Source organism: Saccoglossus kowalevskii, chromosome 8 (assembly GCF_978046115.1).
Source record: "Saccoglossus kowalevskii chromosome 8, keSacKowa6.1, whole genome shotgun sequence".
In the NCBI taxonomy this organism is placed as follows: domain Eukaryota; kingdom Metazoa; phylum Hemichordata; class Enteropneusta; family Harrimaniidae; genus Saccoglossus; species Saccoglossus kowalevskii.
This window is the reverse complement of record NC_140648.1, coordinates 5,865,446-5,877,775: the sequence shown is the minus strand read 5'-3', so window position 1 is coordinate 5,877,775 and position 12,330 is coordinate 5,865,446. Positions and strand designations below refer to the sequence as shown.

At 35.3% G+C, this 12,330-nt stretch overlaps 1 protein-coding gene across 2 annotated transcripts in view; it reads right to left on the bottom strand.

Annotated features, from left to right (window-relative positions):
• Window positions 1–12,330, bottom strand: part of LOC100378602 (uncharacterized) — a 29,813-nt gene that overhangs the window by 8,845 nt on the left and 8,638 nt on the right. For both annotated transcript variants that reach the window (XM_085502082.1, XM_085502083.1), the window contains 12 exons: window positions 8,863–8,984; window positions 8,006–8,075; window positions 7,641–7,801; window positions 7,399–7,507; window positions 6,982–7,185; window positions 6,441–6,589; window positions 5,713–5,827; window positions 5,152–5,307; window positions 3,563–3,711; window positions 3,201–3,345; window positions 2,782–2,994; window positions 299–610 (listed from right to left, as the gene is read on the bottom strand). In XM_085502082.1, the coding sequence (XP_085358208.1) occupies window positions 299–610; window positions 2,782–2,994; window positions 3,201–3,345; window positions 3,563–3,711; window positions 5,152–5,307; window positions 5,713–5,827; window positions 6,441–6,589; window positions 6,982–7,185; window positions 7,399–7,507; window positions 7,641–7,801; window positions 8,006–8,075; window positions 8,863–8,984 (1,905 nt within the window). The remainder of the gene's footprint in view (window positions 1–298; window positions 611–2,781; window positions 2,995–3,200; window positions 3,346–3,562; window positions 3,712–5,151; window positions 5,308–5,712; window positions 5,828–6,440; window positions 6,590–6,981; window positions 7,186–7,398; window positions 7,508–7,640; window positions 7,802–8,005; window positions 8,076–8,862; window positions 8,985–12,330) is intronic.

Genomic DNA, 12,330 nt, shown 5'->3' with positions numbered 1-12,330 from the left:
ATTACACAAATAAAACAAGTCATCATCAATAATGCAAGCTTTGAATGTATTTGATAATTGAAATTTGATAAAGCAAAAGGAAGAAGGATGAAACTGAAACTAAATACAAATTGACATACATAATATAGCATGTCATGCCTATTTTCTAAATTTAAACAAAATTATGATGAGAAACTCACTAGGTGTGATATTCATTCAGTGAAATAATTGACAAATCTGTGGTAAAGGATCAAGTGAGATCGAACCTTCCTAAAAAACACTAAGTTGATCAATCACTGATTCAAAATAGAGATCTTACCTGTACATCTGCAAGCTGTGATTCTAAGGATGAGACTGATTTGGAATATGACGATGCTTTCTGCTCTGCCTCCTCTAATTGTATAGAAAGGTTTTCAAGCTCCCCTTGCATTTTCACTACTCTATCTGAAAGTTCACCTTTCGTTCTTTCAGTCTCATTCAGGCGTATACTATACTCCTGGACCTGGGAATCCAAGTTCTTTCTTTTCCGTTCAGATTCTTGTTTTGCTGCAGTAAGTGTCTTAATTTCATTTCTCTGGTCAGTATTTTCTGCTTCCACAGAATGTTTTGACTTTTCAAGAGCGGCTTTTGCCTAAACAGATACAATTAAATGCACAGTTAGTGTAACATCACATACAAATCCTTATGGTTTGTCACAAAAACATCATGAATGGTGTTCTTGTAAAGTATCATTGTCACAAAACCCTGGCATCTTTGCAACATTTGATTGTTACCCCCAAGAAAGTCATGGTAAAATATGTCTACTACATTGTAGTCATGGTAAAATATGCCTACTACATTGTGGTCATGGTAAAATATGTCTACTACATTGTAGTCATGGTAAAATATGCCTACTACATTGTAGTCATGGTAAAATATGCCTACTACATTGTAGTCATGGTAAAATATGCCTACGACATTGTAGTCATGGTAAAATATGTCTACTGCATTGTAGTCATGGTAAAATATGCCTACTACATTGTAGTCATGGTAAAATATGCCTACTACATTGTAGTCATGGTAAAATATGCCTACTACATTGTAGTCATGGTAAAATATGTCTACTACATTGTGGTCATGGTAAAATATGTCTACTACATTGTAGTCATGGTAAAATGTGCCTACTACATTGTAGTCGTGGTAAAATGTGCCTACTACATTGTAGTCATGGTAAAATACGCCTACTACATTGTAGTCATGGTAAAATATGCCTACTACATTGTAGTCATGGTAAAATATGTCTACTACATTGTAGTCATGGTAAAATATGCCTACTACATTGTAGTCATGGTAAAATATGCCTACTACATTGTAGTCATGGTAAAATATGTCTACTACATTGTAGTCATGGTAAAATATGTCTACTACATTGTAGTCATGGTAAAATATGCCTACTACATTGTAGTCATGGTAAAATATGTCTACTACATTGTAGTCATGGTAAAATATGCCTACTACATTGTAGTCATGGTAAAATATGTCTACTACATTGTAGTCATGGTAAAATATGCCTACTACATTGTAGTCATGGTAAAATATGCCTACTACATTGTAGCAACCTCATTTTACAACGCACAGATAGGTCGATTGCTTTTATACCATGCAAGATGTGTAAATCATAGATCCCAAATACAGGCTTAGCTGTAGTTTTCCAAAGTATATTTGGAGTGTAACAAGAAAAATATCATGGTGGGCAGTTGTGCTGTGAAATGTCACCATCCCAGCAACTATTCCTGTTACATTTACAGCAAGTCTCAGAAGTATTGGGGCAGCCAATTTGCAAACTTGCTAGCGAATTGGCTAACTGCTTGGGTTTTAACTAAACAGTTGGCTTTTGAATCTCGCTGGCGCCGACTTGTGGTCGCGTCCACTCTGGGTGAATCTATACAACAGTTGGGGACAGTCGTCATACTTTAGTTGGATGGCGATTTTGCTTTCAAATATACCAGGGAAAGTGTTCTATTTTTTTCGTGGTGTTTGTTAACAAGGGATTATCCACGAAAAAACGATGAATGAATTCGAATTTTATTAGCGGTTGGGTTAATGTTACCCCAACGAATTGTTTGGATGTGAAAATTTATTTTCTCCCTGATTTATAGGAAACTCTCTCAACTTGTCTCTTTATTTTAATCAGTGTTCAAGATGGCTACCCCCACTATAGTAAATATCGGTGGATTAATTGCATTTATCATATTATCACTTGTATGCCAGCTGACTGTGGCCATTCTCAGGATGACCAGGGAAACTACTTTCACATTACCACGCCTCGCAAAGCAAATCATTCAGGGGAATCCAGACATGTACCAGGCTATGTTAAAACATACTATGTTCCCTAATGAAAAATAGACTCGCCCGGAGTTGACGTGACCACGAGTCGGCGCCAGCGAGATTCAGAAGCCAACTGTTTAGTCAAAACCCTAACATTTAGCCAATTCGCTAGCGAGTTTGCAAATTGGCTGCCCCAATACTTCTGAGACTTGCTGTAGCAGTAAAAGACAAATATGTAATTCAAATTTCATTGAGTAAATAGCCCAGTTGTTCAGCCACTGTATTATATGTACATAGAGTAAAGCCAATGTATGTATCACTGAGTGTATCCGTGGCAGCACTCATTACAAGCACATAGAAAAGGGTAAGTTATAAAAACTGACTGATAAATTAAAACAAAGAAATAACAATTCTTCGCCAATTCACACCGGGTTTTATGAATTGCAACCTGAAAATGTACAACAAGAAATCACCTTGCAAATGAAGAGAACTCACCCTCTTAAAGGAGTCTAGCTGATCATTCAGATCATCTACAACAGCATTGTGCTTCTGTCTCATTTCAACAACATAATGTTCATGAGCTTGTGATTCTTCATCTAACATTTTCTTGAAATGATGAAGTTCTGCTTCACGTTTGTTTCGTAGTTCTTGTTGCGTAGCTGTTGTATCCAGAGAGTCCTCTAATTCAGTTTTCAGTGCCTCTAATTCCTGGTGAAATTAAAACGACAGCTTGTTTTTAATGCACAGAATAAGATTACATGAATAATGATTAAAAACAAACTTTTAATTTAAAGCAATTAATACTTGCATACGTAATACAAAGATTCAAACACTTGTGTGGTAAGCTTTTCCCTACTCCTGCCAAGATTTATTTAATAAACACGTTTTGCAAGAAAAAATGGAATCAAACCCACCTCACCAAGGTCTCGTTTCTGTTTTTCTGCTTTGTTTCTTGCTTCCTTTTCTGCCTGAAGATCTTCCTCGGTCTCCTGTAATTGATTTTCTAACTCCCTCAGGGCTTTCTGTGCTGCTACTTTAGCAGCTGCTTCTTCATCACATCTAGTAATAAATAGTCCAATATGTCATTTAGAAACAGTTTCTAATCCACGTTCCATTGAGCTTCGTATTATTATTATTATTTAAAAACATATCATAACCCACAGAAAGGTAAAATATGAATAACAATGTAATTTATGGAAACCCAGAATACAACACTGCAAGGTAGCTATTAGAACACTGCTAACAGCCAACAGTAGGATTTCCTTTGTTTTTATACCTTGCTAACGCTTGGTTGAGTTCTTCTTCTGTTCTTGCTAACTGTGTTTGAACTTCAAGTAGTTGTTGTTTGAGTTCTGCTAACTGCTCTTTTAAATCACTGATCTCAGTTTCCAACTTTCGTCTGAGTTTTTCAAGTTCTTGACGAAGCTGGGGATGGAGGAGAAATATTTAGTAAGAATTAATAGTGAATTAAAAATGACAAAATTTTGCATTTCTCATGGTATTTTTTCACTACAGAGACTTACATGTATGTCATGCACGTGACGACAAATATCACATTTAGGCCAAGAAAATATGCGTTTCTATAACCCAACCAACCCTATATTTTACTACCCGACCCTTAACTTTTTTTGTCCATATTTGAAAAAAACGTCACAAAATTGTGGCAGGTTTTGAAAAAATTTGAGCAAATATCACGAACGAGGAATAAAATTTGAGCAAATATCACGAACAAGGAAAATTGCCATACAGCATACACAAGTCGATCATGGCACCAACAAATTAGTATATGAAGACAACACAATGATTTATTTGTAATCAATATTATTTCAGCAATAGTTCCACTGACAATACTTCGCCATTTCATTAAGTCGTGCTGTGGAAATGTGTGTGTGATAAATATATAATATAATAATAATATTTTCTCTTAGGTTGAATCAGCAAACACTCATAATTACTTGATATGTGAATTGCTCAAAGCATGTACAAGATATCCATGTATGTCAGGGATAAAATTTGTCAAAAGCAAAATGGCCACCAATAGGAGAATTTCATTTGAATTTACAAATCAAATTGGTGCGTATCAACTACACATAGTTAACTTTTTCACCAAGTTTGAAGTAATGGTTCTGGACATGTCAAAATACTAGATTTTAGTGTGTTATTAAAAATCGCAAAATCATTGCATATGTATCATATATGATACATATGCAATGTGTGGTAATTAATATATTGTAGGTGTTAATTAATGTAGGTGATAAATAATTAATGTATTGTTGTGCTATATTTTCCGTGTGATTTAGTTGTTGTTTATTTGAAATCTACTATTGTATTGTATGTGTAGTTTAATTGTAGTTTATTTTAAAAAGCTTTAATACAGCAATTACCAAAACTGAAATGTCAGATTTCATTAAGGATGTAATAAAGCATTATTCTATTCTATTCATATGGAGGTGTTGAGTATGTGCAAGGTTTAAAGAGAATGGTTCAAGGTATATCGGAGATTCAACTTCGTTCACACACACACATGAAAGCTCTACTACAAGTGCCCATTTCGAACTTTGTCTGAACGAGGACTAAAAATATTGATTTTGAACAAGTTTGTTTATCTTTATCTGAGAAGGATACTCAAACAGCTTTTCTTTCTCAGACTGTTCAACACAACGAGAATATTTTTCCATGCTACACCGATCTTTCTATCTCATCAAGTTTATAATGTTATCATGTGCATTTTATTTGAAGGAATCCTTTGTTTATTTCTAACAAATAGTGGATGTACTTCAAGAAACAGATATTGCAGTTTTTCCAAGAAGAATACATGTTTTCTGTTGAGAAAGTGGATCAATTTTTGGGATAAAATGTTCTTACCTTTTCTTCTTTTTTCAATCTTCTGTCAAGATCACCTATATTGGCTTCATGTTTCACTTTAAGTTTACTCAACTGTTTCGCCTTATCTTCTTCTTCTGCCAATTGACGACTGACTTCATTAAAACGGTCTTCGATAGACTTTTTCTCTTTTGTTATCTGCAGAGAACAATAAACTTTTATTCTGGTGTCACAAACCACATCATATTTAATGCACATGTTGACGTATATGACCAAATTTGTTATTTCTTGAATTATTTACAAATACTTTAACATGGTAAGTGATACAAAAAGTGGAAGATTTTCTAAAGTAACAATAATCCTTTGAGTTGTATTAAAAAAAAAAAGCATTTTAAATCACAAAATGAACCTTTACTAGTTTATTTCATTCCAGAAGTCATAAAAAGTTGTCAATAAGCAATGCGGCAGAGACTGTTATAGTGGTTATAGCTAATAGAAATAACAAGGGAAACATGCAGATAAGATGTCCCCTCCAAAGAATTGGCAATTGTGTTGGTCCGTCCCTTTTTTCATGTATTCATGTCACAGATTGAAGTTGTATACCTTAGCATTGTTATCTTCTAAAAGTGCTAAATCTTCATCCATTTTCTTCACTTTGGCATCCAAGGCTACTTTATCCAAATGCAGTTTCTGACGAGCTTGTTCTTCTTCTTCTAACCTAGTGAAGAAAACATTTATAGCTTACATAATGTTTTATTCAAACTATTTAATGAGGTTAATGCAATTAGCAAAATGTTAATCTTCCTTCCATTACAAAAAGAAAAGGCGACAAAACTACACATCACATCAAAACAAGCAAATATACGATCAATAATTCAGTAGTTTTTCAAATTTTCTTTTAAATAGCTAGAAAGTATGTTCTGTAAAAAAAATTCCATAATTCAGGACCAGTGACTGTTAAACTTTTCTGACGCAGTTTTAAAGTTCCAGTTATACAAATTATTATTAGGTTGCATATTACTGGGATGCACCTATGAAAAATATAAAATTTTCTCATACATGTTGGATGAAGCCAAATGATTGAGAACTTTGCACAATTAAAATGATTCGTGATAGATACTTCTTTTAACGAAAACAAGATTTCTTGAATGAAGTTTTCACAGCCAGGGGGGAACTAGCAGAAAGAGTAACAGCCAAAGTAAAAGGTTGCAGTTGTTCATCTTGTGTTAATAAGCAGTGTATCCATCGTATAAAACATATCAAACATGATTCATCACAGCGAGATATATTAATAGAAACTTGTATTGGCTTGATGATTCAAGTCAACTTACTGTTCTTCCAAATCCTGAACAGTGATTGTCATTTTCTTTTTTTCATTCACTAGATGTTGGTTTCTGTCTTCTTCCTCCTCAATACGTGCTTCGAGATCATGAAGAATTTCTTCCAATTCCTGTTTCTTAGCTGCAAGACGAACTCTCATCTGAACAGAAAAATAGTAAACAGTTGTTATCAGAAGACAAATGCAGAAACATTGCTTCAAAATAATAGCACAACTTACCACATTGTGCTGCTAGAAATGGCATGAATATTTCAATTAAAATCTTTGTGAATTTCTGAAAAATATTGTTAATCTAAACGTTCAAAAACTAAATTATGCCTAATATGACAATCATAGCAGAATACAAATTTAGATCAGTTAAATTCAATTTTAGTGGATATTATTTGGCAATAAATATTCACTTGGTATTAATTTGACCGACAAGTAAAAGAAACAATACATTATGAACTTTATTTAAAATTAATGTTTTTTAAAATTTGTCACATTAACTTTCAGCGATATAAGAATGACATTAGACAAAGTTAAGTTTTTACCTCTTCGGCTTCGGCACTCAATTCAGCTTCAGCTTGTAATTGCTCTACAAGAATATTTTTCTCTTCATTCAATTGTGTATGCTTCCTTTCTAATTCAATATAATCAGTCTCTATTCTTTCCATTTTATCTTTCACTTTCAGTAGCTCATCTTCCTTGGCATGCATCTCTTCATCTTGGCGTGTAACTTGTAGCAAAGGTTTTACCTGTTACCATGGGGATATAAATGTAAATATCAATACAGTATAACTATGGGAAAACTAAATAATAGTTTAATGTCATTTGCAAACAATTACAAATTCACCACCTGCACTTAAAAAGTGAAAGTGATGATAGAATACCAGCTTCCAATCCATGGCGACAAACAATAGAAATAAGTTTGGTAAAATTGCAAAAAATATTGTTTTCAATTATTTTACCTTGGTAAATAGTCTCCACCATGGCCAGTTTCTCAGTTTCAAATACGCTAGGCAGTTACGCTGTATGACGCGAATTGAACTCAACTGTTGTTGACGTTTCTGATAATTCCTGAAAATAAACAATATTGCAATCAGTTAGTGACCTCACGTTCCAAAGTTGTAATTTCCAGAAATCTCTGTTAGAGTTTCACTTTCCTAAGGATCCAAAAGTGGTCCATACAAAAATGTATATAAAACAATACCTTCTGGCAAGCATTCCTCTACAGAGTGCTTGGAACTGGATAATAATGTCTGTTAGTTTGAGATCTCTCTCCTCTTCTAGATGAGCAAGTACACCAGCTCTAAAGAAGATTTTGCTCTGCCCGATGCGAAACAAATTAGGATCCAGTTCAAGTGCTTCAATCTAAAAAGTACAAGTTTAACAATGATTTCTACTAAAAATAAAGAACTTGAGAAAACTTTTCAAATTTCAAAACAACATGACTATTATAATACTTGCTTTTGTCAAATCAAGTAAATGATTTACAATCAAGTCAGGTAGACCAGAAAATACATTCTTTTCTCAGTAGTCCAGATTTTTGTGTTGTAGAGTAATTACAGTACTTACCATGTTTTGTACAGCTTTTCTGCCATCCATGAAACCCTTAGGGATCACACTTGGTGTCAATAACTCATACCTAAGCAGACAAAAATATCATTATACCGGTAGTGAGACAACTGCGTGCGTGTGTGTGTGTGTGTACGTGGATTGCTATATGTTGCGAGGACAAAAATTCAGATATATACCAACTTCCGAGGACATACACACCTTCCGAGGACCTTTTTCATAGTCCTCGGAAAACATAATTTATATTAATAGTTAATTCGATTATTAATACGTTCTGCGTAGCTTAGGTTTAGTATCGGGGGAAGGTATGGTTCAGTTTATATTAATATTAATATAATTATACCATACCTTACCCCGATACTAAACCTAAGCTTCGCAAACATTTCTATGTTCAGTCACGAGAAATTCAACTCTTGTTTAACCAAACTTAATTAAATTGCAATTCTCCATTGTATTGCATTGTAACTGAGTTTAATTAAACTCCAATTAAAACGCAACCCTATATAGGAATGCGTTTTAATCGAGTTCATATCGCAACTATATTAAAAGTTAATTCAACTATATTAAAAGTTAATCCAATGAAGTCCTCGAAACATATAGCAATACAAGTATGTGTGTGTGTGGGAGGAGAGGGGTGATACAAAGCTATTTATTAATTTTGTATATTGTCATGATGCATATTATTGTGATTTTTTGAGTCAACACCTTTTACACCAAAGATGCAATTGGTCAATGTTATTTTCATGAAAAGGTACAGTTAAACACTCAATGGCACACGCATGGCATAATTGGCTGGATAACTCCTGAAGTGATGAAGTAACATGAGGGATCTTTGTGAGCATACCACTACTACTTACCTCTGCCTGAATTCTTGGAAGACGATTCTATTTGGGAAGCCCTGTCGACAGATACGTATACCCTCTAATACACCATTACATCGTAACTGGTCTAGCACAAGAGGAGCGTCAATTTTACCTGCCTGTTGGTAAAAGAACACATAATTGTTTAATATTCTTGCTCCCATATGAGCAGAATAGTGAGTTTTGCATGACCATTACATTTTCATTCTCAATTGAATACAAAATCAAATCCTTTTATTTGTCAAATTACTTGTAATCCCACTCCGACGTAAAGGTTCAACAATAATCATAAACCTCACAATAATATGGGATTATTTCTATTGCTGCTTTGCATCTATACACCAGTCACTGCAGAGATTATCAACTCTTAGTGTGTTTAGATCAACAGCATATCAACTGAGGATTGAAAAAATGGGCTCTAAATCTATTTTTGTATGCAACTTAGGGAACTGATCATTACCACCCAGCCGGTTTCCTGCGAGTTTGACTTGGTTTACCGTACCGGTCGTTGCTTTACCGTACCGGTCGTTGCTTTACCGTACCGGTCGTTGCTTTACCGTACCGACCGTTGCGTTACCGTACCGGTCGGACAATTACCGTACTGATAGGACCAATACCGACTATTTATCACCTTCGATTAATGAATGCATGGTAAACAAAGCCCCGGTAACTGATCGGCGCCCTGCCGGTAACCGTGAGTCATGCATGAATTAATTGGGCATTTTGCAAACATTAAGAATTTTTTTTTACCCACCCATTGAAAGTGAATAATTTGAAAAGGACATGACTTGTACAACAGAGTGTTACGTCCCAGTCGACTAGAGGACTCGATGGGTTAATTATTTGTTTATATTTGTCAGTAGCTCACACAGTGGAAAGAAAGTCGGACAACCGTCGAAATACAAATAAATAAATTAAATAAAAAAGTCTTTCTGAAATTTCATGTTTTTTTTTCAATATATGTGTGTTATTCACATATTCATGATCGCCTGTAACGCTATAAAACGACAGTCCTACATCGTAGCTTACCCACGACGTTGAATAAAACGTCTCAACATGTCGCATGAATTCGATGATACTTGCATAATGTGTCAGCGTGACTCGCTTGGCCGAGCTCACATGTATTTAAATTCGGGCTTGGGCGTTCGAAAATCTGTTTTGATACTTTGTTGACAATAACACGCGCAACGCGTGCACGTAGTCCAGATAAAATTCAAGTGCGTAAAACGGAATTTGACCTTGCTCTAGGTCAACATTTTTCTATTGCTTTTCGACCTCATTTTGTGAGTTTGCTTATGGAATTGTCCAAACATATTTACCCGATATTTACACACCTCCTCCAACAATCCCCAATGTAACTTTATTATAACAAAACAGAGTGTGCAAGTGTGCCGGTATATCTCTTTTTGGAACATGTGATTGGCCCTGAAAAGGGCTGTTTGGTTTGGGGCAGAATACGATTTAGACTGGAAAGGTCGGGACTTTTTTTTTGTTTTACAAAAAAAATATAATTACAGCCAATACAAAGTCAGCTTGGACATTCAGTTGTGAGACATAACAAAATAAACGGTGCCAGCGATAGATTTTGCGAATGAAAGAACAAACTAAATGCAATCAAAGGCGCCGACCACTCGCGTTGGAAATAAACTAATAAAATGCGTTGCGACGAGAAATCTCGTCTGCATCTATCATTCACGCAAACGCACACACATGCTATTTTCGTATGTTGAATACGTTGGCAACGTCGTCAAATATTTAGCCCAATCACTGAATAAAAAAACATCCAAGCACACGTGCACTGGCGCCAGATAAAGTGAAAAAATGAAAACAAAATTACGTCTGCACTGTGCATTTTTAACAATAACCAAAACCATTAGGTTACATGCCAAAACTACCGACTCAGGATTCATCATACACAAATATAGCCACTTTCATGGAACTGTTATTTTTGTAACCCACTTTGTCGGCTCAGTTGATTTGGGAGCACTGATCCCAATTTTAAAAAAACAAGTCATTGTCAATGACACGTCCCCGTTCCGTTCATATTTGAGTGACATATACATTCAAAGCAGATCATGACCGAAATGCACCTGCATATGTACAACACATTGTGCTAAATCTGAACAAAATCCATCCATGTATGACTGAGATCCGGTTCTGGAATTGTGAAAATACGTGATTTTGATGCATTTTCGGCCTTAAAATGGCCATCATTCCGCTATTGTTAAGCAGATCATGAAACAAATGCACATATCTATTTGTGACATGATGTACCATGTGTGTGTGAAGTTTGAACTTGATCAATCCAGACATGTCTCGGATACGGATCCAAAACTGAATTCTTTAAAACAAAATGGCCGCCAGTCGGCTATTTCGAACTTAATCCGAAAAAAAAAATGACGTGCATCAAGGTCCTATTATGTTTAATGTATGTACCAAATTTGAACAAAATCCATCCATGCATGACTGAGATCCGGTTCTGGAATTGTGAAAATACGTGATTTTGATGCATTTTCGGCCTTAAAATGGCCATCATTCCGCTATTGTTAAGCAGATCATGAAACAAATGCACAAATCTATTTGTGACATGATGTACCATGTGTGTGTGAAGTTTGAACTTGATCAATCCAGACATGTCTTGGATACGGATCCAGAAATGAATTCTTTAACAAAATGGCCGCCAGTCGGCCATTTCGAACTTGATCCGAAAAAAAAGACGTGCATCAAGGTCCTATTATGTTTAATGTATGTAGCAAATTTGAACAAAATCCATCCATGCATAACTGAGATACGGGTCCGGAATGGTGAAAATGTGCGATTTCAATGCATTTTCGGCCTTAAAGCGGCCCCCATTTGGCTTTCGTTAATGAGATCATGAAACAAATGCACATACATATTTGTGACATGATGTACCTTGTGTGTGTGAAGTTTGAACTTGATCAATCCAGACATGTCTCGGATACGGATCCAAAACTGAATTCTTTAAAACAAAATGGCCGCCAGTCGGCTATTTCGAACTTAATCCGAAAAAAAAAATGACGTGCATCAAGGTCCTATTATGTTTAATGTATGTACCAAATTTGAATGAAATCCGTCCATGCATAACTGAGATCTGGGTCCGGAATGGTGAAAATGTGCGATTTCAATGCATTTTCGGCCTTAAAGCGGCTCCCATTTGGCTATCGTTAATGAGATCATGAAACAAATGCACATACATATTTGTGACATGATGTACCTTGTGTGTGTGAAGTTTGAACTCGATCAATCCAAGCATGTCTCAGATACGGATCCAGAACTGAATTCTTTAAAACAAAATGGCCGCCAGTCGGCCATTTCGAACCCGATCCAAAAAAAAAAATGACGTGCATCAAGGTCCTATTATGTTTCATGTATGTACCAAATTTGAACAAAATCCGTCCATGCATAACTGAGATCCGGGTCCGGAATGGTGAAAATGTGCGATTT